This window comes from Rhinolophus sinicus, linkage group LG04 (genome assembly GCF_036562045.2).
Source record: "Rhinolophus sinicus isolate RSC01 linkage group LG04, ASM3656204v1, whole genome shotgun sequence".
Classification (NCBI taxonomy): Eukaryota; Metazoa; Chordata; class Mammalia; order Chiroptera; family Rhinolophidae; genus Rhinolophus; species Rhinolophus sinicus.
This window is the reverse complement of record NC_133754.1, coordinates 115,557,615-115,583,873: the sequence shown is the minus strand read 5'-3', so window position 1 is coordinate 115,583,873 and position 26,259 is coordinate 115,557,615. Positions and strand designations below refer to the sequence as shown.

The 26,259-nt window shown below is 40.7% G+C and overlaps 1 protein-coding gene across 2 annotated transcripts in view; it reads left to right on the top strand.

The window, feature by feature from the left end:
* ACO1 (aconitase 1) overlaps nt 1–26,259 on the top strand; it is a 54,103-nt gene that overhangs the window by 4,562 nt on the left and 23,282 nt on the right. For both annotated transcript variants that reach the window (XM_019717682.2, XM_019717683.2), the window contains exons 2-6: nt 15,815–15,933; nt 17,040–17,208; nt 18,223–18,360; nt 25,630–25,699; nt 25,826–26,009. In XM_019717682.2, coding sequence (XP_019573241.2) covers nt 15,837–15,933; nt 17,040–17,208; nt 18,223–18,360; nt 25,630–25,699; nt 25,826–26,009 — 658 coding nt within the window. In that variant the 5' untranslated portion in view covers nt 15,815–15,836. The remainder of the gene's footprint in view (nt 1–15,814; nt 15,934–17,039; nt 17,209–18,222; nt 18,361–25,629; nt 25,700–25,825; nt 26,010–26,259) is intronic.

Below are 26,259 nucleotides of genomic sequence, written 5' to 3'. Positions count from 1 at the left end.
GGGTTCACTGGACGCGCGACCTGCTGTCCACTCCTCCGCCAACCGACCGACGACTCTCCTCCACTCTCCTCGACTCTGTTCCTCCGCTCTCTTCCGCTCTCCTCGGCTCTCCTCCGTAGCCGCAGCAGTTATACCGGCGGCCAGTCGGCTAACCAGCCACAGCCGACGGCCAATCAGCCACAGCTGACAGCCATCCGCTACCCGAGCCAGCACCTTTCCACATGAGGCCGAGAGCCTGTAAACTACTTTCTGGGGCTCTGTCCCCACAAATGGGGTGGAAGGAAGGCAGGGGATTTTTACTGGTTGCTTTTTGTAATAACCATATGTCTGCCTAACCTGCAACATTCACGTATTGCTTTTACAACCCAAAAACCAAGAAAACAAAACCTAAGTTCCCAACAACCTATACTTTTACAAGGAAGAGTTATTTCTCTAGTAAGAATGTACTACAACCTCCTCTCTCCCCAATAAAACAAATTACCAGAATTGTCATATGCAGTTCTGAACAAGTGTATTCAACACTAGTGTATACAATATATAAGAACTCAAAACAATGTTGAGAAAGAGCCCTCTCAGATCAAAACATTTTATTAAACAGGACTGTTTGATTTAAGCACCTGTCCAAGGTTAGATCAAAGTGTTCTTTAATGAGCTATCATGCAGCCCTTAAACTGGTGTTGTAAAATGTTGTTTTACGAGATATCCTGAAGTACAGTTTTTAAGTTTAAAAACTTGTTACCCAAGTCCGTTTCCCTGTGATTCTATTTTTATGCAGAGAGAAAGCCTGTGCACAAATGTATGGGTGTGCCTATGCATGGACAGAGGCAAAGATCTGCCAAAAGCTGAGTGCTTTGCTCTTGGTGGTAGGGTACAGTTGGATTTTAAATTGTCTTCACTTTGCTTATCAATATTTTCTAGCAAGTATTTTTAAATTTGATATGACACGTATTAAATGTGATGAGACCAAAAATACCCCCTACAGTTACTGGTGCCCATAGTACATTGACAACAACCGGGTTGCCTTCATTTTTCTTTGATGGTGGACGTAGCATCAACTTGCCTTTGTGCAAATCCCTGCTGCTTTCTTTTCTCCCAGTGAGAAGTGGAAAAACAAGTGCAGAGTGAGAATAATGGGGAACCGAAAATGGGCATGCTGTCAGACTGCAGTCACGTTGTGCTGTGCTACTTCCCCGTAGTGTGGGCTTCAACCTCAGCCCCCGCTCTCCCTCCAGCTGACCCGGAGGTTAGAAAGTTCTTCATCAGGTTAGCAACCATCACCTGAGAAGCCATCAATTGACCATCTCCCTAGATCAGCGGGCCTTCATTTCTGCCTCAGCTATTTTAAATGGGAAATTTCAGACATACAAAGTGGAGTAGAAGCCCTCAGCTTTGTGAACTAGGAACATTAACATTTGACCAATCTTGTTTCATCTATACCTTCCCTCAAACTCACTTGTTTTTTCCTCTGCCGGTAGTTAGTATCTTCACTTTCAACTGTATAAATTAACAACAACAACAAATCATTCTTGTTGTGTCTTTTTAGTAACAAGCATGTTTTGACTGCTGTAGCAAAACATTTAAACTATCCCACCCTGACTTCCGCCCACCAGAACCACCGACCGAACGGACCTTGAATGCTTGCTACAGTGTCCTGCTTCTCTCTGCTGCTGCTGCATTTGCTCTTCTCTCTGTCTGACTCGGTCTTCCCTTTTTCCTTCTCCCACTTCTCCTCTGTAAAGCCTTTCTGAAGTCCCCTAGTTACAGTTGTCTCTTTCCTATGACCTTTCTGATGATCCTTATCATACTGTGGTGACTTGTGTGCTTATCTTAGTCTCCTGGGTAGATTGTATTCTGTGTAAAAGGAAGGAGTTTTCCTGATCTCCTGTATTACTTAGCAATGCTTACTGCAAAGAAGATGCTCAAGAAATAGATACTAAATTAATTTATATTAAGTTCATTGGAGGAAAACTTTTATTATAAAAGAAATGTATCACATTAAAAGAAAAACTTACACATAACTACCTAGGACCAGGAATTCACCTGCAAGAATTTTAAAAGATTTTAAAGAATGGTGACGAAAAGACTCTTCTAAAAAGGCAACTTTTTTGAAAAAATATTTTTCTTTATGGTCTGTTGTCATTTTTTTCCAAATATGTGTCTGGAGGCTTTAGGTCTTCTCGGATTTTAGAATGTTTTTCCCCCCAGTAGATAAGAGTGACTCTGGCTATATTCTAGAATATCTATTGTGTTTTAAAATGTAGATTCAAATCTTCAGTAAAAGAAATACGCTACATTTAGGGCCCTCATGCCCCATGAAGTAAGTTGATGCCAATCTCATGAATAATGGTAGTTCTCAGGCAGAGAGTTCCCAGTGTACACTGTGCTTTCATCCGTTACCTTGTTTAGTTATCACAGCAGCCGTTGTGAGCTGGGCAGAGCAGTGTTACCTTAAATCTGCAAAGAAGTAAACAGGTTTAGGGAGATAAAGTGAACCTTGTCTATGGCAGAAGATGGCAGAGTGATTTTAAGTATAGGTTGCAAACCGAAGGGCTTTGAGATTAGATGTTGCAAACATGCAAAGACAGGAAACTTTCTAAGCATTATATGTCTTTGGGAGACAGACCAGGTTCTTGAGTAAGTGTGTATCCCTGAATGCCATGGAAGTACTAAAGTGATATCACACTCTGAAACAATCATTTCTCACAGTCTGCGTTAGTCTTGGTTGTAAAAATTAATCTGCCTGCTTATGTAATTAACAAGGCTGCTGTGCATGAGTGCTGGCGTGGTTCTCTCGCAGTCTCCTTCTTGACCTAAGGAGAACTCTGGGCCTGCCCGTCTTTGAATAGCGTGACTTGCCCAGGCTATTGCTCAAACAGACATTTATGGAGGACTTAATTATCTTTAGTCCCATCATCCTTTTATGACCATTATTGTAAAATTACCGAGCATAGTACATGTTGTGGCATAGTTCATGAAGAAAGTATGTCAGTCTAAGAAAGTATCCCCCCTACGTGATCACCAGGTTTGAAGTTTTGGTTGCCAAGAGGTGACTCAATCTTTGCTGACAGCTGTTACAAACAAGAGCTGTGCACGTAGCGGGGATACTTTCTTAGACTGACATACTTTCTTCAGACATAGCAAAAGTGCCATTCTGTGGTAGTGGTAGGATCAAGACCAGCCTCAGCACTGGTTTTAAGGATGGTATGTTTCATAAAACCTTTCTTTGCTCAGATAAGGAATCAGTCACATTGTAAGTGCTGATGGTGTCTATATTATTGACACCAACCCATCCTTTAAAAGTTATCTATCATACACATTTTGCCAAAATCAAGGATATTTTAGGGGAAATAGAGGTTAACAGGCTAGTCCTCACATATATACCTTAGAGTGTGACCATTGTTTTAAAGTGAGATTTAGTTGTTTGAAATCCAACTTGGGTCTTTGTTGAGAAGTGATGATAAAATGCTATCACTTTTGCTGCCTACTAGGAGGTAGTGTGGTGCAAGGGAATGGGCCCTGGCCTTAGGGGGCCATGCGCCAGACACGAAACCTTGGCAAGTTACTTAACCCCTCTGATCCTCAGTCATCCTGCCTGTAAAATGGGGTGGTAATGCCTTTCTCACAGAGTTGCTGAGGGACCACATTAGACAACGTGGGTAAGATACCTGGCATCCCACAGACACTCGGCACATGTCACCAGGCTCCAGTGCTTATAGAGTGATATAACACTCATGGCATAATGCCTAATAATTGCTGCTTTTGAACTTAAGTCCCAACCCAGACCTCCTGAGCTCCAGACCCACATGTGCTGTTGGACGTTGTCATCCCAAATTCACCAGATCTAAAACCAGCATCCTGGTACTCATCCTCGGCATTGGCTCTGCCAGGTTGCCCAAACGAGCGACATAGGAGCCATCCTAGACCTCTCTTTCTTCAATACTCACCCTCAGTCCATTCTGCAACCTTAACTCTTCCTGGGATCTATATCCTCTACTCCTTTTTCTGACTTGACTGTAATAGCACCATAACCTGCCTCCCTGACACCAGCTCAGCATCCTTCCCCAGAGTCAGTGCCCACCACTGCCAGAGTGATTTCTGAAAGCCCGATCAGCTCTTGAAGATGCCAGCGTAGAATCCTTTAATGGTGCATCCTTGTCTTCAGGATAAATCCGAGCCTTTCTGCATGTGCTGTTTTTCTGCCCAGAATATTCTTTCCCTGACTCCCTCCCTCTGTCCTTCTGGAAGACTCATGCATGGTAGTGCCTGTACCTGAAGGCCTTCCTGACCCCACCCATGCTGGATTAGGGGCTGTCTCTGGAGGCTTCTTTGTCACCCTCCCTCCACCACTGCTGTAGCATGGACTGCATGATGCTGTCATTACCTCCTGCCTGGTCTGTGTGTGACTGAAGAGCAGGGGGACTTTTATCCCTTTATCCTGGTGGTCCATAAATGTCAAAGGTATAAATGAACCTATGTCAGTCCCTTCTCTTAGACAATTCAGAGAAACCCAGGTACAGATGTGTCATGGTTTAATGCAACTCTATTACTTGTCACGTCTTTGACCCAATGAAATGCCGTTGCATAGAGATGTCATGCCACTGTGCAAGCCACTGAGATGGGACTAGAGCATAGTTGCTGAAGTTCTGAGCTCTAGAATCTGATGGGCTTGGGTTTGAGTTCCAGTTCTCCCTTTCAATGCACCAGCAGTCTGGCTTTTGATTTCCAGCTCCTAAGCACACACAGCTATACTGCTATGGGGAAAGGATGTGCTGGTCCAAAAACAGGAGCATTGGGTCCTCCTGGCAGTTGACTTTCTTCTGGAAAATCAATAAATATATGGGTGTTATACCTCAAGCTTCTGGGGACTTTACTATCATGAGTCATTCTTGAGTCTGAGCAGTTCTGAGGCGGGTGGGCGTCGATGACCTCAGAAACTTGGTGATTTCATAGAGATAAATGCTGCCCTGAGAGACCTCTGGCAGCCTGACACCCACTCTTTTGTGGTGACACTCTTTCTTTCTAATTCCTAAAATTTGAGTTAGACAAGTTCATGACCAAGAATCTACAAAATGAGTTCAGGAGCTGGAGGAAATCATGCAGCTTTCTTAAAGAGTGGATATCCACAGGGCCTGCTCTGTAACGCTTTAACAAACTGCACTTGCCTGCCCCCTTCAACCTCTGCTTGCAAGACTTACGTGCAGTAGGATTTGATTGGGGTTTCTGCAGTTGATGGGGGGTTGCTGCAGGGTAGGGGTCCCACATTCCAAAAAGGGGCTGAGGAGTGACCTCAGGAAGAAGGGAGGCGGTCAGGCGCAGGGCTCTGGCTGGGTTAGGATGCCTGGTTCCAAGGCGGCTCTGCCCTGCTTCTTCCTTTACTTCCTGGCCAAATGTTTCATGACCCCACAATGACTTTCTTTTCTCTGTGCATCTCTGGAATTATTATCAAGTTCACCAAGACTTTTTTTGAAACTGTTTACATTAGCCCACAGTGATACCAAAAACTAAAAATGACTATTTCTGTTCTTTAGAGTTTGTGCTAATGCAATTAAAATAAAATGAGCTTAAAGGATGTTTTGGGTTAGCTTTTGGGAATTGCATGTGATGTTGTGCTGTCTTGGGCCAGCGAGCCTAGAATGGGGGCTTAAAGAGGCAGGGGCTTTGCTTTCTGGCCAGAAAGTCAAGAGCAGGGGCTGCTCGATCAGACAGTGCAGTGGCTGTGGCCCTGGTCCCCCGAATGCTGAGCCTTGTCTTTAGCAGTGGCTGTGCACATAGCTGAGTGAGTCATGATCATTTTTATGGTACATCCTGGAACTGTCCAGTGTTACTTAATTAAGTTCAGGGAAATAGAAGAGTTAGATTTAAGGAAGTAGGCACTTTTTAAAGGCAATCTAATTATTTTCATATTATCAGTTAATGTCTTATCAAACTTTAGCAGATTCCTGAGATTTCATTGTTAGCATATAGGAATGCAATGGACTTTTGTACATTGATTTTGTAGCCGGCAACTTTACTGAATTCGTTGATTGTTTCTAATAGCTTTTTGGTGGAGTCTTGAGGGTTTTCTATATATAGCATCATGTCATCTGCAAAGAGTGACAATTTAACTTCTTCATTCCCAATTTGGATGCCTTTTATTTCTTTCTCTTGCCTGATTGCTCTGGCGAGGACTTCCAACACTATGTTGAAAAGCAGAGGTGATAGGGGACAGCCCTGTCGTGTTCCTGAACGTAGAGCAAAGGGCTTCAGTCTTTCACCATTGATTATGAGATTAGCTGAGGGTTTGTCATATAAGGCCTTTATTATGTTAAGGTATTTTCCTTCTATACCTATTTTATTAAGTGTTTTAATCATAAATGGATGTTATATCTTGTCAAATGCTTTTTCTTCATCAATTGATATAATCATATGATTTTTGTCCTTTATTTTGTTTATGTGATGTATCACATTGATGGATTTGTGGATGTTGAACCATCCTTGTGCCCCAGGGATGAACCCCACTTGGTCGTGATGAATAATCTTTTTAATGCTTTGTTGCATTCGATTTGCTAGAATTTTGTTTAGGATTTTTGCATCTGTATTCATCAGAGATATCAGTCTGCAGTGTTGTTGTTTTTTGTGTTGTCCTTACCAGGTTTTGGTATCAGGGTAATGTTGGCCTCATAAAATGAGTTAGAGAGTACTCTCTTTTTCAATTTTTTGGAAGAGTTTGAGTAGTATTGGTATTAGATCCTCTTTGAAGGTTTAGTAGAATTCACTAGTGAAGCTGTGTGGTCCTGGACTTTTGCTTTTGGGAAGGTTTTGGATGACTGATTCAATTTTGTTACCGGTGATCAGTCTGTTTAGATTTTCCAGCTCTTCATGGTTCAGCCTAGGAAGGCTATATGTTTCTAAGAACTTGTCCATTTCTTCTAGGTTATAGAAGTTGGTGGCATATAGTATTCTTGAATGATCCTTTGTATTTCTGTGGTGTCCGTGATAACTTCCCCTTTTTCATTTCTGATTTTGTTAGTGTCTTCTCTCTTTTTATTTTATTGAGTCTAGTCAACGGTTTGTCAATTTTGTTAATCAAACTTTAACAAATTCCAATGTTGGAAATCTATAATTTAAACCACGTGTGAAGCTAGGAGAGGACTTTGTCTTTCATCAAAATACCAAGAGTGGCCTTCACTGCTACCTCCCTACCTCATCTCATTTTCTGCACTCTCTCACTCCGCTCTGGCCTCCATGCCTTCTCAGACCAACCCCATGGCCTTTGTGCATAACCTTACCCCTCCTCCAGATTGCACATAGCTCGTTCCCTGACTTCTTCAAGGCTCTGCTCAAGTGACTCCATATCGATGAGGCCTCCTTCAATCTCCTGACACCCTTCAAGGCCTCAGCACTCCCTACTGCTCTTGTCCTTTTTAGCCACAGAGCTGGTCACCTTCTGACTTTCTGTTTGTATATTTATTTATTTGTTTAGTGTGTCTTCCACCACTAAAATGGAAGCACCATGCAACCAGGGACTTTGTCAGTTTTGTTCCTGGGTCTGTTTCCGATGCCTAAAACAGTTCCTGGCACGTTTTATTATAGATAGTTAACATAAATATGTCTTGTGTAAATGAATGAATGAATCATAGAATTTTTCACTCCGAAGGAACTTCTTAAATCATTGACTAGCCTTCTGTTACAGATTATGTATTATGTATTTCCTAATCTGTTACAGGTTAGGAAACTGAGGCATAGAAGGTTATATGGTTTATAAACCATATAAGAAGGACATGAAACTGAATCTACAGGTACAGGGAAATCCTGTGGTTGGTTGTAGGACCCACTCATATTTATGCCTCTTTCTGCATCATAAGACAACCTAAGAGGAGGATTCAACTCTTGACAGCAAAAGCAGCTAAATCTTGGATTTATATACTACAAAAGCTGGAAAGAGACCCGAAGAAGTAAATCTTATTTTATCTGAACACTGGCATTTACCTCAAGTCAGTCAGCAGTTCCAAACATCTCAACAGATCTGGCTGTGCCGAATAAGCATCATTACGTGTATGTGGCATTCACTGTCTGCTGGGTGTAGGGTCTGAGATGGTCTTATAGCAGGAGTGTTGGTTTTAGCAATGCACTTCCCATACACTGTACTCAGGCTCCCTCATAAAACCCATTTGCAAGATTGCTGGAAGTTCAGTCTAGGTTACAGATAGCAAAGCTAGCGGCCCAAATGGGGATTTTGCCCATGATTTTTGCTAACTTTGCTGTAGCCACCTAGATTCACGATGTACCCAAGCATGGGATGAAACTGTGCATGATTTTAGTGCTGCCAAAAAATTTTAGGGCTCCCATCAGATTTTAGGGCTCCCTTCATGTAAAGGGGAATCCTGTAGACTACAAGTCTCAAGATCAGCTAGAGGCCAAGGACAGCCCTTGCCTCTCCAGGGTTGCAGAGTCTTATCCACATTAATAGCTCAGTCAAGTCCCCTCAGAGATGAGAACATTTGGTCACCAGAGACCAGCTTAGTGTCACTCCGTTTGGCCTGTCTGGCAGACAGGCAGCTTACAAAAGAAATTCAGATGTCTAACAGATGGAAAAGTAGGCATCTTCACTACCGATTAAAGAAATACCCAAGATTAGCTTTTTAATCTCTCAATTTGGCAAAAGCTGGAGACGAAATTACATTGCCTGGTTTAGGCAACTCCAATCATTGTTTCAGAGGAGAGTCATACAACTGGTACAGCCTTTCCCAGGCAACCTGGTGCTATGTAACAAAGTAGAGACAGGCAAATCCTTTTACCCAGCTGTCGTACTTCTAGGAATTGAAAGCTAGGAATTTATTTCAAGGAAATGGATTAGGAACCCACTCGAAGAAGTGTGTACAAAGGTTGCAGCATTATTTGAAGGTTAATATTTGGGAACAACCTAAGTAGAAATGGTCCCCAACTTATGATGGTTCAACTTAAGGTTTTTTTACTTGACTGTGATGTGAAAGCGATCCACATTCAGTATAAACCATACTTCAAATTTTTTATTTTGATCTTTTCCCAGGCTAGCAGTATACGGAATGATACCCTCTGATAATGCTGGGTGGCAGCAGCGAGATGATTTTGCCCAACTGGGGGCTAATTTTAAGTGTTCTGAGCATGTTTAAGATAGACCAGACTAAGCTATGATGTTCTGTGGGTTAGATGTATTAAATGCATTGTTGACTTCCGATATTTTCAACTTGATGATGGGTTTATCGGGATGCAACCCCATCATAAGTTGAGGAACGTGGGTATTTTATTTAGTAAGGATGTAAATACTGAGCACCTGTTTCTTTTTGTAATATTTTTAAAGTTATCACCACCCAAGAAAATGTGGTTCAGCAACAAGCTTGGTATCCTGCTGCGATTGCAGAGGGAGGAAAGAGGGCTGGGGGTGGGGTGAGAGGGGAGGGTTCCAGATTGGTATGTTTGACTCCTATGAGAATAGAGCTGTCCATCTAAAGTTAATATGAACCATTCGTGGATTTTCTTCAGAACGATTTCACTGCATTGGTGGATAACAGAGGACATATTTTGGGGAGCAAGGTGGGTTTATCTAAAGAATAATACAAATTTACTTTCACATAAATCGTCATCAGACATTATTAAAGAAAGAACTGCATATTGTAGTTCCAAAAACTTTGTGAACTGCTCTATCTTCCTTTCAAAAAACATTGCTGAAGATGTCAAGTTCTCAATTTACAGACACTATGCCCCTTCCTAGTATATGAAATATCCTCTAAAGGTATTTATGTAAAAATTTTAAATGACTGCTCCAGCTTTTTAAAAAGTAAATAATAAATGAATCCGTGCTTATTAGAAATTGAATTTGGATTATATTTAGCGGTATAGAACATAAAAAGTTAAAGCTCTCCCCCACTTTAAGCAATGTATTCTTCTACTTAGAGATAATCAATGTTAACTTTATTCTATATCTTTTTTGTATGAAAAACAAGTTGCTGAAAATATAGATACCAGAATCTAATCTAGTAGTCCTGAAGATTTTTAAATTGGATTCTAGTATCTATATTCTCAGCACCTTGTTTTATTTCACTTACTATCAAGTAATGTGAGTCTTTTCTCAGGTTTCTTATGTTGAATCTGAGTAAGGAACGGTATGTTTGGTACTCAATGTCGATAAAAGTAATTTGCCCATACTCTTCTGCTTCTCTTGGAATAAACTGGCCACCCAGAGCAGATAGTCAAAACTTAACCATAAGTTGTTTTCCCAAAGTTTAGCTATCAGTCAATTCTCTGAAAATCTGAACCACATGGGAGGTTCGGTAAATGACTACAGAACCAACTCATAAAAGTGACAGAAGACTGATATGCCTAAGTAGTACTTTTTTCAACTCTACTTGTGAAAGACTTTAAGTAGGTGTGTTTTTTTTCCCTGACGGAAATTTGCATTTCATTAGAGAGGAAATCAACTATATTTTCTTCTATATTCCTGTGTCCCCAAACAGTCTTTTTTTTTTTTCAGAGCCTCTCTTTTCCTCATGGGGGAATGTTACATGGTCTCCAGGGTTCTTTACAGAAGGCTCAATATTCTCTGATTCCCTCTCATCGCCTCCTTATTATCTAAGGTGAACATGTCCCTAGTGTGAGGTGACGGTTAAAGCCATGCCAATTATACACACATGAACGTGCCTCTACAAGTCCCCTGCAGGTGTCCTAATTTGAGGCCAAAAGGTCAGTTGGCAGCAAGACTGTCTGTGGTTGGGGAGGAACCCCAGCTTTGACCTCTCCCCACCATCTAAGATCTGCCTGCCTGTGCCTAATATTTAGTATTTTTAGTGATTTGATTTAAAAATCTGGTGTTCGACAGTCCTTTCCCACCCCCATTCTTCTCTGTACAAAGTGTGCCTGTGAGGATCGTGACATTGTACAAGTCACCCAGCTGGTATTTCAGGAAGGGTTAGCTCTGAAAGACACTGATACTGTCAAATAATTGAAAGAATGTTGACTATGTGTAGTGTAGGTATCTCTTTTTGGATTCTTTTTGTATAAGAACTATGCTATGCACGTGTCCGATGTGACTGACTGGTCAGCATGCCAAGCTTTCCTGTTGGACAGGTTCTGCATGAGCTCCAACCTCGCTGCTAAAAAGATAGCATTGCCCCTTCTCTCTTTTTCTTTAAATCGCTTTTCTCGTTTCCTTTTTCCTTTGTCTCTTTTATTTATTTATTTATTTTTCCTTCCTCGCAGCACCATCTCAGTCCCTGGAACAGAAAAGGCAGCAACCCAGACATATTTCCATGCATTGTAACTCTTCCCCCCCTCCCCCCCAAAAAAAAGAAAAAAGATAGGATAACACTCCACTTTCTCCTCCAAAATCTACATTGACTCTCTCTTTTGTTAGTATTGAATGAGGATTAGATAAAACAGAAAAAAAAAAACAACTTAGGAACAAAGCACAGCAAGGGCCTGATGGGAGAGAAGAAAAGAAAGGAATTGAAACAGGGTCTGTGCTTTATGTGAATGTGGGAAGTAGGCAGGGCTCCCTAGCCAGTTGGTAAGATTCCTAGGCGAAACCCGAGTCTCGGGATAATTTTGGAGTTGGCAGGAGCCTGGTATTACTCAAGGTTTTGGGATGGGGTAGGAGGCTAACCAGGGTAAGGCAGACCCGGAAAGCACTCGTGATGCCCAGAGTCCACTTTGGATCTGGACCATTCCCAGGCCAGAGGTCTTTCCCCTCCTACCCTCCTTGGAACACTATTGTTGTGGCTTTCTCTTGAGATTATGAAGCAGGACCTCCTGTACATGGATTTGAGACAAGGGAGATAGTATGACCAGAACCTTGGAGTAGCTCTGATTCCCAGAGCCCTCCAGGCTCACATGGAGGGGCTGTGTCCCAGCTTCCAAGCAAATCTACTTTCTGGGTTGCCAAAACACAGCTGCTGCTCTTTCCACTGACCTGTGGCTCAGTAAAGGATGGCAGGGACATGTATAATATTAGGTTGGTGCAGAAGTAATTGCAGTTTAAAAGGTTAAAAATAATTGCAAAAACCGCAATTACTTTTGCACCAACCTACTAACAATGCCTGGTTCAAACCAAGGTGCTACGGTAGGTGACCCCCAAAAAGAAGTGACTCCAGTTTCAAAACTGAGTCTTGTGGGAGGATTTCTCAGGCCCGTGAGTCACTTCTGGCCTTTTTCAACTCATGGGATTGGTTGGTGACCTCCAGCCAGCGTCCTCTTCAGAACGGGAGCTGCTGGTTCCAGAGAGGCAGTGGGGCGGGTGGAAAGAGCCAGAGTTCAAAACCTAGCTCTGCCTCTTACTAGATATATCATATGCCCTTAGGCAACTTTTTCCATCCCTCTGTGCTACAGTTTCCTCAACTGTAAAGTGGGGATCATGATGTGCTCTCATTTATGGAGATGTGGCCAAAGTTAAGAAGATCGCATAAAGAACTTTGTGTGTGCTGATGGCACTTAGTAGTAACTGGCCCCTCTCTTCCTTAACTTCTGCGAGTAGAATTTGCTTAGTTAAGGTACAGAAACCAGACAATGCTCGAGTTTCTAAGGAAAAGGGGAGGCGGACAATAGAGCACTCGACACAAGCCATTTTCTACAAGAGTCGTATTGATAACTATATTCATCCTGAAATAGCAGCTGGCTTTGTAGGGTGGTGGGAACAGCAGGAATTGTGTAAGGCTTCCAAAATTATGCCCAGGGCATTTGTAAACCACAGAGGGGTTAAGTTGACACATTTTGTCTTTGCTGTAGTATGGCAGTTACGGGTACAACTTAGCACCTGGTTTAACCATAGAATTTTGGCAAACTTGGTGCCCCTGGCCCCTTCACGACTTGACACAGAGATAGGGATGATTCAGAGACTTAAGTCTTTTTAAAGATGTGAGTGACCCTCCCTGCCTGGTTCTACAAGGATTTCCCACCACTTCCCCTGGCTTGGGTTTATCTAAAGAGTAAAAGTCACAAATTTACTTTTAAATAAATCCTCATGACCTATAGCCTCTGTGGAGACAAACTTCTGTTTGATCCATTTTCCAGACAGACAAAACAACAGTTTTACCGTTTCAGTTGCTACTGTTTGGGTGGAAAAGTTAAGTCTGGGGCAATAGCATCAATGACAAAAGGGAAAGTTGCATTTTTGCCTTTTAAAATTTATATCTTCTTCAGAATTCCAGTCAGTGGGATGATTAGTTTCATTTTCTGAGCCCACAGATTTGTAAGCTCCTTCTGCAGACAAACTGGCCTATTTCTTACTAAAAAGTGTATCTATATGGGCTTTTTTCCTCCTGATTGGCTCCTCATGTAGTGGGGATGAATAACAAATTTTTTGCATCTGTGTGCCACTTCATCTTAAATGCACTCTCCCCTCAAAAACTAAAGCCACAGTCTTCCCTCCCAGAGCTGTTGTAACATTCTTCAACCCTCCACACCCGGAGTTCATTTGTATTTCTTCTCCCCCTTAGTGATTCCCCATTCACTCAGCAGCAACTTTCTGTAAATTTTGCCTTTGTAAATTTTGGCTCTTCGGCTTTTAATCCACCCATTACTTTTTTTCCATTTCAACTGCTGCCTTCCAGTTGCCTGCCCAGGTTCCCTGTCACCTCCACCTTTCCCTAGTTTCCTACCTGAGTTTTCTGTCTCTAGTTACCCTACCATTCCTCTGCCAGGTTAGGTTGGGACACAGGCCACCAGTCAAATAGAGTCCACACACGTGTTTGGTTTGGCCATCTTGCTACAGCCCCCCACAGTAGTTTAGAAAAATTTAGTTACCAACATTTATAAATCAAGAGAGTGCATATAAAAGTCCAGATGACCAGCCTCGCTTGAAAAATTGGATGTGTCAACATTGGTATTTCTGTGTGCAGACCTTGGTTGGAGCTAAATGGCTGCCGCTCCCTTAGACAGGCACACCCTACCCAGGCCGCCTTGTCCCTCTGCAGCCTCCTTCATTTATGTAGGTTCCCTTCCTGAACCATGGAGACATTTGGGTTGTGAACCCCTCTCCCTTTTAGACATGGCCTCCCTTTTTCATACACCTTCCACGATACCTCACTGACTCCTGAATTAAGAGTAAGTTCCTTACCTCTCACTCTGCAGTGGCCAGCATTGACTCTCAAACTGAACATGTGTAAGACACACTTAGGATTGGAGACTGTTTCCTGCCGCCTCCCCCCAATCAATTCTGATTTGATAATTCAGGGGGGAACACTCAGAAATCTGTACTTTAACAAGAAAGATCCCCAGGTAATTCTAATGCAGGGCATCCAGGACACATACTTGTATAAACACAGTTCCGGTATGTTCTAGCATCCCTGGCTAGCCTTTCTTTAGTTTCAGTTCCAGAATTCCTCAAGAAGGAAGTCGATTGGCCCAAATTGGGTCAGATACCTTCCCTCTCCCCACAAATGGCAGCCCCTGCAAAGACCACATGAAACTGGGGGAAAGGCAATCCCCGCACAGAGGCCCTGGCACACCACCCTGCTCTTTCCTCGGGATTCCCTTGTCCCCGTTACAGGTGTCTGGCTTGTCCTCCGGCACTAGTGACGCCAGGAAGGCACGGGCCGCTTCTCAGTCAGCTGCCTCTCCCCAAAACTAACTAGGACTGGACTTGAGACAAAGCAGAGGTACAAATACCTATTTCTTTTTAAACTTTTAACGAGTTTTCAAAACGTTATGTGTGTACACAGTTAAAAATGCAAACAATACAAAAGGATATACAGTGAAATCTGAGTCTGCCCCCCAGTCCTGTTTTGAGGCCCCCGTCCCTCTTAAAGGAACCAGCCCCTTTTATGCCTTACTGAAGATATGGGCCTGTCTGTGGAAACAAGGCCCATTCTTAATTCTTTATCTCTTCAAATAGTTGTTTCCTATACATGTTCGGTGTGTGTTTTTTTTCATTTTACAGTAATATGTTGGTCATCCCAAAATTATGTTGAATATTTAAATATTTACTCATAAAAACCCTGGATTAAGTAGGGAAATGTTACTATTTTTATTTAAAACGAAGACTATTGGGGAATGGATTGATGAAAGGACTTGTGCCCAAGGGGCAGGACTAGAAAGCATGTTTTATGACTCCCACCCCAATGTATTCTGCTCTAAGTTGTATAGTTACTTGAAATCGCTGTGTATCTATGTGGAGGCCAGGTACAGTGTCCTCCCTTGTTCACTGCTCATAATTTATAAAAAGATACCTGAGAAGTCCTGCCCGGAGCTGGGGTAGAGGGTCCCCTGCAGACATATCTGGGGAGTTTGGGCCTTAATGCCAACACAGTGTTCCTTAAAGATTCCCTGATATGAACACACTGTTGCTGCTACGTGCAAAAGTGAGACTTCTAACCCGTTTAACTTAAAATGCTTCACAGACTGTGAAAACAGAATATAGCTGCTTTCAAGTCTTCACTTCCAAAGTTCAAGTTCTATGCAGTTGCATAATGTCACCTGCCCTGCACCTCTTACCTCCTGTCGAGAGAGGCATGAGTCCAGCCCAAAGGTCTGTTCAGATATTCAAGATTTACCATGAGACACATCCTTCCTTTTCCTTCTTCTTATTTCTATCAGTGGAAGAATGTTGGAAAGTTGTAGAAATAAGACAACAGAAGTTGGGGATTTTAAGCTCTCTTGTTCTCTTTCACGATAGCTTCACAGAAGCCTATTTTCTTAGCCAAGTATATCGTTCTTATATTCATTTATGTCCCACCTGCCCCCTCCTTTGAAAAGATAATGAGTGATTTCTTGAAGTGAGTCTGGACCCTAATTGTTAAAGAGGGTAAAGACTCATCAGAATAAACGAGGTCCAGGGTAGAAATCAAATGTCCTCGTTCTTTTGCAGGGACACGTGACTGTCAGGAACCATGAGCAACCCATTTGCATACCTCGCTGAGCCTTTGGATCCTGCACAACCAGGAAAGAAATTCTTCAATTTGAAGAAATTGGACGATTCAAGATATGGTAGGTACCACATACTAACAATTGTCACCCTAATAAACTTTAATTGAAAAAAAAAAGATATAGTAGGTACATGGCTATATGATGTAATTGCTCTGACAGCAATTGGAATCTCATTTGCATAATAAATATGCTATGTAATTAGCTTTTAGGGGAGTTAAAAGAGGGACCAACAGAGAATGTCTGAGTGGTCTTGAATTAAGCTTTACACACACACACGCACACACACACAGCTTTCTTACATTGCTCATTTTTAAATAGATAATAATGATTATGTACACGTAGCATTTATATAACATTTTATAGCATATGGACTATGTGTGCATATGTATTACATAATTTAATCTGAATAACAATCCTAGAGGTCATGTTTATAAAATGTAAGAAGTCCTGAGGAAGCTGACGCCCCAAGAGGGTCAATGACGTGGTAACAACTATGTGCATAGCAGAAGGGGACAAAAACACGTCTTTCATTATTCCAAAACCTATGCTTTTCTACCTTTACACTCATGTCTTTTCCTGATAATATTGGTGAGTAATTTTTATATATTAGGATGGAACACTTTCTTTCTAAATAAACAAAGTAATTTTTCTTATGAATTACCATTGTTTAATCCGAGGAACCCCAGTTACCAGTGGCCACACTGCATGCTGCGACTATACTTTGGTTTTTGCCACAGTAATTCTAAAGGAGTTATTTTCTCATTTGTTAGACACAAGTTTTCATAAGAAATATTACTCTGTGTTTGTATTTTTGTTATTGGCTAACACAGAATACAGTAAATATCTATACTGATTTCTTTCATGATGACTTAGGGGAAACCCTCTTATTGGAATCCAAGGCAAGGCAACCATTTATTATGAAAGAATTTTAATACTTTATTTTTGCCGAGTCTGTGGGTATTTCTAATACTGAATGTGACCTAAACCCATTCAGTATCTTCATATTTTAAACGTTTGAGATCAGTTTATATTTATCCTCTTTTCCTGTTGGAAAAATAGTGTGATGCCTTGTAACAAGTTTACATAGAGATTGATTTTAAAGAGCTCTTATAATAAGGTGTCTCATGGTTTTTGTTTGTTTCGTTATGCTTTCTCCTTTATCTTAGGACGCTTGCCATTTTCTATCAGAGTTCTCCTGGAGGCAGCCATTCGAAACTGTGATGAATTTTTGGTGAAGAAAAATGACATTGAAAATATCCTAAATTGGAATGTCATGCAGCATCAGAACATAGAAGTGCCATTTAAACCTGCCCGCGTCATCCTGCAGGACTTTACGTGAGCCTCCTGTCACTTCACTCTTCTCTGCCTCCCTTGTCAGTCTTTAAAGAAAGCATAAACACCCACAGATACATACACACACAACCACACACATGATGACTATATAATTTATCAACCAATATCCAGACAACTGTTGAAAACAAAAGGGGCTACTCATCCCAGACAGCAAGAGATTGTCACAGGCAAATCGGAATGCGTAATCACTCTGCCTTTTCCAGTGGCAGAGGTCATTGTCTTTCGTGTTGGAGCTCATAGTTCTAAGTATACTGGTGAAAGGTGAAAGATGGAGCTGTCTTGGAATCTTTTCTCCCCCATGCCCTATCACCCAGGGAGCCAGATTTCAAACAGCTGTCCTTTGAACACGGATGTAATGTGTAGTTCACAAGGCCTGATCCATTGCTTTTAAGCCTCGGTTTGCACCCTGCTATTTCCAGGAATCGTTGTTCCCCATCAGGCCTCTTTTTTGAGACAATAGTATCTTTCCCTTTTTAAATGGTGTTATTTTATTCCTTCTAGAGACCAAATTTCATTTTTCTAGAAAAGGTCACCCAAATGTTATACTCTGATATAATAAAACGGAAGGATTCACTTATAAATTTGATTCACAGCCTACTTTTCTGAATTATATCCATTTCTTTAAATTTGGTCTGAAGTTGAAGGTGTGATTGTATGTCTTCTGGTCACTGTCAACCGACAATGGGAAACTATCATGGCACTAAAAGTTCCAGAGTTTTTAAGCACCAGCTTTCCTATAGTTTCTCTCTTTCGACCATATAAGTTGTTAACTTTAATGTGGTGATAAAGTTGCAGATAGAGCTATCGCTCAGTTATGGCACATTTCTACCTATGTGATTTCTGCTCAAGGAAATGTGTTTAGAAACTTTCGTTTTTCTAAGTCATTCATTGTTAGCTCCTCCCATTGCTAATTTTATTGGTGGAGACAAAAATCTGAAAAACTCAGTTACACCTGTTTAACAGATTTATTTTCCCCTTGATTCCTTCTTTTCTTAGGGGTGTGCCAGCTGTGGTTGACTTTGCTGCAATGCGTGATGCTGTGAAAAAGTTAGGAGGAGATCCCGAGAAAATAAACCCTGTCTGTCCTGCTGATCTTGTGATTGATCATTCCATCCAGGTTGATTTCAACAGAAGGTGAGAGATTAAGATGAATACCTGGGTTTTCTGCTTTGTTCAAAATTGTGGAGTGCAAGTCTTTGTGTGTGTGTATGTAGTAAACGTAAAAGAACAAAATCTTTAAACAGTATATTTAGGAAAACTCAAACTTAATATAGATGTTCCAGTGAAGATTTTTCAGGGGGTGAATTAAAAAAAAACTTTCTCTGTGTACTTCTTGAGTGGGAAGAGCCTATGTTTAAACTCAGCTTGAAGTCTGGGTAAAAAAACACATGAATTTCTGCCGTGAAAGCTTTTCAATACAAGTATGTGTTTGGCTTCAAAAGAGTTTTGGGTTTTTTTTAACTACTGGAGCCTTATTCCTGTTTTGATCCCAAGTAGCTATTTCAAATCTGTCTACCTCTGTCTCTCTATGTGGGTGGGTTTCCACAATGCCTATCCCTTTCTTTTCCTTTGTTCATTTTCTTCTATTGTTTGGGATATCTGCTTCTCTCTTCCTGCCAAAATCCTACCAAAAACCCTAAAATCTCAGTGACAGTCAACAATAAGAATTTGTTTCTTACACATCTACAAGTTGGTTGGGAGGTCCACTGATTTCAGCTGAGCTCAATGGGGCAGCTCTGCCTCGTCCAGCCCTGGCCGTGTTTGCTGTTTACACTGCACTGCACATCTGCTGGGCAGCTGCGACAGTGCCATTCCATGTGTGTTGCTTTTGGGGGCCCAGGCTAAAGGAGAAAGCAGCTATCTGGTGATCACAGAGGCTCAAGAGGGTAAGTGGGAACCCACAATATATTGAGGCCTAACATAGGATCACTTCTAGTCACAATGACAATAATCAAAGCAAGTCACACAGTTAAGCCCAGAGTCAGAGGGGAGAGAGTATATACTGCATCTTTGTAGAAGTAACTGCAAGATTACACACAAGGGAGGGCAATCAGGATCTGCTACAAGGCTGGTACCTTACCCTAGAAGAATAACTAGATAAAGTTATTATTACCAGTGCTCCGTGAAGAAAGAAATAATGATTCTGCATAAAATGCTGGGAAAATTAATTACTTGGTAGAGGGAGCAGTTCATATGAAATAAAGTATTAATATTTAAAAAATTAAATCATCAAAGAATTTGGAAGAAAATTTAGGAATATAAGTGTCAAATGTCTTGAGAAAGACCTTTCTAGGTTTAGAAACCAGGGGGAAAATCTATAGAATTAAGAACTTCAAAGTTAACAGGAAATAACTTTTTTTTTAAGCTTTATAACAACCTTTTATTTTAATTACATCTATTCATTCTTTTTTTTTATTAGTTTCAGGTGTACAAAACAATGTAATAGTTAGACATTTGTAACCACAAGATTGCCACGGGGATATGAAAGACAGTTTGGGGAATATAATCAATAATGTTGTAAAGATTTTATAGGGTATCCAATGGACACTTGTCTAATTAGGGAGACCACATCAGGGACAGAGTAGATGCCTGACCACTGTGCTGTACACCCGAAGCTGAAGCTGAATAACAGGAAATAACTTGAAAAATATTTCCAACAAATATGACAAAGGGTTAATATCCTTAATATATAAAGAGTATGTAGTAAAAATAGTAAAACCCAGCAGATGCATGGGCAAAGGAAAGTGGATATTTTACAATAAAAGAAAATGTGAATGGTAAACAGTATATAAAGCCTTTTCAACCTTACAAGTCATAAAAAAGTAAATTAAATCCTTGAGATACCATTTTCTCTTATCAATATAGTTAAGATTAGAAAATAAACATTAGTTATAAAGGTGTCAGGAAGGAGACATTTTTACACACTGCTGATAGTACTGTAAATTAGAAATGATGAAAGCAATATGTATTAAGATCCTTACAAAGTACGATATCCTTTGTCCTGGAATTTCTACTTCCAAACTTACCCTTAATAGATATATGAAATTTTAGAAAAAGCTTAATGATAAATAGTGTTCATTAAAGTATTATTTATAATAATGAAAACCTAGAAGCATTCTAAATGTCCAACAGAGGAGAATGATTTATTAAATTATGGTATATCATTAAAGTGAATTATTAGGTATCTTTTACAGTTATATTTATAATGGGCTACATAACATTTGGATTGTGCTCATGTCAGCTCAGTGAGCCAGGTGTAAAGTGCATGCATGTATAGAGTGACCTCAGCTAGATGAAAGTTATGCAGAGATTAAAAGACTGGAAAGAGGTGGTAAACTGGGGTTGTTTCTGGGATTATAATCATTCTTTATTTTCACAATTAAAAGCTATTGCTTTACAATAAAACATCATTTAAGAATGCAAAACAAACCATTTGAAGGGGAAAAGGGAAACCATTATTTGCTTCCTTGGGGATTTACGTGGGTTCCATATAGCCTCCAGAGAAATGTAGAAACTGGGCATTTTCAAATGAATGTTGTCAATATCCAAACCAGATTAATTCAGGATAAAGAGAAATCTGCTTTGTCTTTAATTGACGTTTCTTGGAACAAACAGATTAGATATTTGCCAATTATTTCCTTTCCTTTGGACTCTAAACCCATCCTTAGTGAACTTGTCTTTTTTTTTTTTTTTTTTTTTGTCTTAAATTACATGAGCTCAATTGAATGTTTTGATTTCAAAGGGAAGAGTTAAATATATATATATACACACAGTGTTATCGTATTTGAGACTTAGGATGTTTCTTAAAGTTCCACTTCAGAAGTTATAAAAAGTAGCCTCAGAAAATCATAGCCAGCTTTCTCTTTCTCGGAGATTCTCGTTGGTGTGGATGGATTTACCTCATTTTGCTGACCTGGAAGATGAAAATACTGGTAGACACAGAATTGTAATTGTTTAATGTCTAAAGTCTTTGTACTCACAATTCAAAGAGCTCCTGATGATTAAGTAGTTAATGATTCTGGGTCATCACCAAGTTCACTGTGATGTTTTTTTTCCTCTTTAACCTTGACATCTAACAACTTTGGTTTCAAATTTTTGTGGACATTTTTCATTTATACTGTAGTACTGAAAATAGCAAAGTTCAGGAGTGAACTTTGATTCCAAATTGATATCCAAATCTAGCACTTTTTTTTTTTTTTTGTAATTAAAGAGAGCATTTCTGTTACAAATGTTTTCAGTTGTGGTGTTATGTTTTTATTTCTTGAGTTTGGTTTTGCAATTTGACCTCCCAGCCTCTGCTGTCATGTTTGTAAGAAATTAAATGTGATATTTCTTAACCTTTGTGAAACTGTGTACTATGGGCTTATTTCCAGCTATTTCCAGAAATGAAATAGAAAAACTGGTTTAGGGGTGGTAGGATGGTAAATTTTCTCAGTTAAATACTTCTAAGCTCTTTGCCTGGTTTGAATAATGTTAATTGACCTCACACCATCTTTAGGAATTAAGATGTAACTAACACATTATTGTAATGTTTTACAAAGTTAAATTTATCTTTTTTAAAAAATCCCAATAAGAGTATCATAACAATTTCCAATCAGATTTCATGAATGTGAAAATTATCTCCTCTATAAATACTGTTTATGAATTTCTAGAGTACCATTAAATATAATACTTAAAAACTTTGAAGTATGTCCAAATCTGAATTCATATTATATAACTAAGGAGAAGTTTGCTCTTTAGTCTGTGAGGCCATTCACATTCAGAGACCTTATTAAACGCTCACTAGATTGGGTGAATTTAGGAAAGTTCTGAGTGGTGCAAAAATCTGAATTCTAGGTCTGTTTATTCATGCCAATAACTAGAACTAAGTTAATTGAGCCAAGGTTAGCATAATCGACGTTTTGTTTTCATGAGTAAATAGATTTTTACCTGGAATTAACATATCATAAAACAGCCTAAGCATTTCTGATTTTTCCTTGTCCTGTAAATATGTGGTTTATATCAAATGGATGTTCCCAGCATTCTCTGCGGGTAAATGCTCCTCTTCCAACCCTACTTCTGCTATGAGAAGCTGTGATACCCTTTTCGTACTGCAGGCAAGGGGACAAAAGATAATGACTGGTGCTCAGCCTACAGCAGAAGGGATGGGGGCACCAGAGCAGGGACCACATATGATTAAGAATACTGTTCCAAAAAATGGAAGAGGAAAAACAAGAAAGAAAACAGAAAGGTGTAAAAAAAAGAAGAAAAAACAAAAAAAAAAAACAAAAAAAAAAAAATCATTTAAAAAAAAGAAACAAAGACTAATATTCCAAGATGATTTCCTTTTTTTTTAACTGAAATCCATTTAACAGAACTACTGTGTGCCAGTATTTGCTCGAGAAACAGGTTAGCTTAGAAGAAGAAAGAGATTGGTGACACACAATTCGAATGCAGTTCGTACAGTGGTGACCACAGGGAAGGGGCACATTGTGCTGACTCGGACCATCAGAGGGTCCTTCAACCAGTGTCACTGATCTGGGTCCTGAAGGGTGCTTACTTACTGCAGGGAGAAGAGCCGGAAAAGGCATTCTACATGGAGAGGAGAGAGTGCAAAGGCATGAGGAAAGTGGTGTGGGGAGAGCATGAAGTTTACAGTGTGTCTCAAGCTGAAGTTTGTTTTTTTGTTGTTTTTTTTAAAGAGGGTGCAGCTCACAGTGGCCCATGTGGGGATCGAACTGGCAACCTTGGTGTTATTAGCACCATGCTCTAACCAACTGAGCTACCCAGCCACCCCTGAAGCTGAAAGTTTGAATGGGAGGCCAAGAGAGAACTTATAAAGGAAGCCTGAGGACGGAGTGAAGGGCTGTTTTTTTAAAGCAGAGTATTTGTGCTTTTATTCAGAAAATGGGGAGCCATTTGGCAGATTCAAGATGGGTCATGATAATTTGTATTTTAGAAAACTGATTCTGGTGACAGTACAAAAGATTGGTTGAATAGACTGACAGTGAAACCACTCAGGAGGCTCTTTCTGGAATAAAGACTTTGAAAGCTGTCTGCTCAGTGGTAGGACAGGAGGTCATGAGACGAGCTATGGATAAACAGTGACAAGGATGAGCTTTAGGAAAGAAGGCCAAGCATTAGGGTTTATCTGTTGAGTTTCTAGTGCCCGAGGCACTGCTGGGACAGGTTCCCAGGGTACTTTGTGAATGTGCATCTGGACCTGAGGAGACAGGAACTGGAGGGATGAAGCCCTCCATGTCCTGGTGAGAAGGTGAAGACGAGTACCTTGGAGATTAACTGCACCTCATCCAGAGGGTCCAGAGGGTCTGCTGACCTGGGGCTCAGCCATGGTGTCCTGCCTTGTTCTGCTATACCAGAGTCTCTCCTTTCTCTGTTTCTTCCTTTCGCGTTTCTCTAACACATACACACATTCACAAACATTCATTCTCTACATCAGGGATCAGCAAACTTTTCCTGTAAAGGGTCAGTCATAAATACTTTAGGCTTTGCTGGCCACGTACTGTCTCTGTTTACATGTTCTTCTTGAATCTTTAAAAATGTAAAAATTATTCTTTGAGAACCAAACGTACACAGGTGTTGGGCCTCATTTGGCCTGTGGGCTACAGTTTGTGGACCGCCGCTATAAGGCACGCTCAGGGATTGATTCCATTAAAACAACAACTGAGACTATTCCTGGGGAATATTCACATCAAGAGAAAAAGGGGGAAAGAATCAGCATGGTAACTGAACGTGTCTTTTGTAGAGTAAATAATAATCGCGTCCAGTTCTTTTCTTCCCAAAGACTGCCTACCCATTTTTATCTGGCTGACTCCCCCTCATCCTTCAGACTACAGCAATGTCATTTCCTTTTGGAAAGCATTCCTGGTCTGAGTTTATGTCCCTTTTGAGGACATGTCATCCTGTACTTCCTGTATCGTGACACGGATAGTCACACACTCATAATTGCCTGGTGAGTTCTGTACCTCTCACCAGGCTCTGAGCATGTGGCACAAGGTAAGCTCTGTAAATCAGTGAAGGAAAAGGGTGGATATAGCAGAGTATAGTGGTTAAAGTGGAGCTCTCATGGCCATCAGACCTGGGTTCAGATGACAACTCTGTAATTTGTAAGCATCTGACCTTGGACAAGCTATCTCACCCTTCTGTGCCTCAGCTTCCTCTTCTACACATGGTGTAATAATAATACCTATGCGAAGGGTTGTTGTGATGAATGAGTTCATGTGTGTAAAGCACTTAGAGCCTGTGACAGTCTTGCACTTCAGTTCCTGCTGTTACTATTATTGTGCTGGTGGTGGTTATTACCACCGCTGTCATTACGGTTACTGCAGGGAGGCAATACGACAGGGATTTAGAGCATCAACACTGGAGGCAGACTGCCTGGGTTTCTGTTCCAGTTCCACCATCTCTTAGCTGTGTGGTCCTAAGCACGTTTCTCTGTGTTTCAGTTTCCTCTTTTGACACATGTGGGTATTAGTTGCACCTAACTCTAAGTGTCATTATGGAGACTTAGAGAATGAGAAAATAAATGTAAAGCATTTAGAATAGCGGATAGTTCCTAGTAATATCAGTAAGTGTTGGCTATTAAAGCAGTCTGACTTGGGTCGTTCGTAGCCATTAATTTGACTATCCTTTCCTGTGTTCTCTCAATGCATTATGAGCTCCTTCTATGTGCTAAACCTACAAAGCTGCAACTATGACTTATTCTGCATTGACTCAAACCAGTGTAGTTTGATTATAAAAATCCTGGGGAAGCTTCTTTTTTTTTAATTAAAGTTTATTGGGGTGACAGTTGTTAGTAAAGGGAAGCTTCTTGATGCCCTGCGTTGCCAGTGTCATTCCCGATGTACTGAATGACTTTGAGTAAACCTCAGCATAGAGTCTGGGCTTTCCAGACGTTCTTCGGTGCCCCCATCCTCATGAGCCTCTGTCTGAGAGATAGGAGACTGGGATTCTACAAATGCCTGTCCTCCTGGCTTTGCTTGTTCCCTGTCTCCCAACATAAACTGCCAGCCCAGACATGGCTCAGCCCGGAGAGTTGTTATAACGAGCTTGTGGATGAGAAAGGAGTATAAAAACAAGGGTTCTGTAAATATCTAAGCTGCTGTTGTCATCATAAATGTCTTGAGTCTGTTCCTATGAGTCGGATATTATGATTAAATTAGCTTTCACTTAAATTCAGTTAGTGTTTTCTACCTACCACGTTTCCGGGTTTTGTAGGAATCACTTGAACCAAATTATTATTTTTACTTTCGCTGATTACCTCTCCTGTCCCATGTGAATGGTTGTATAATATACCCAACAGGCCTGCAGATGAAATTACCATTTTGTTTATTCATCACCAATAAATGTAACGCTCATATTTTAAGCCTTAAAATTTATACATTTAGTTTTTCTCCCTGGCAGGGCGGACAGTTTACAGAAGAATCAAGACCTGGAATTTGAAAGAAATAGAGAACGATTTGAATTTTTAAAGGTACGAGAGTTTGGTACCATTGGTTGGTTCTTTATGTGTGTGGGGTACAGGGGGAAATGCCAAGGACGTGGGCTGCACAGAGGTACATCAGGCATTCATAGTGTTCTTTCCATTTTTCAATCCTAGTGGGGTTCCCAGGCTTTTCGCAACATGCGGATTATTCCCCCCGGCTCAGGAATCATCCACCAGGTGAATTTGGAGTATTTGGCCAGAGTGGTATTTGATCAGGATGGATATTATTACCCAGACAGCCTCGTAGGCACGGATTCACACACGACCATGATTGATGGTTTGGGTGTTCTCGGTTGGGGTGAGTTCTCTTCCATATATGTTGTTATATAGCATGTACCTTAATTTACTTTGGTGCCATTACATCCCAGTAGCATGGATTTGCATGACCAAGTATCAGAGAGGTATTTTGTCTGTTTTGCTCACTGCTGTATTTCCCGTGCCCAGAAAAGTGCCTCATGCCTATGTTTGGAAGAATGAACTACAATAAGGGGTTAGGGACATTCTAGAGTAAATGAAAATCACCCAGAGTGTTTGTTAAAAATGGAGAT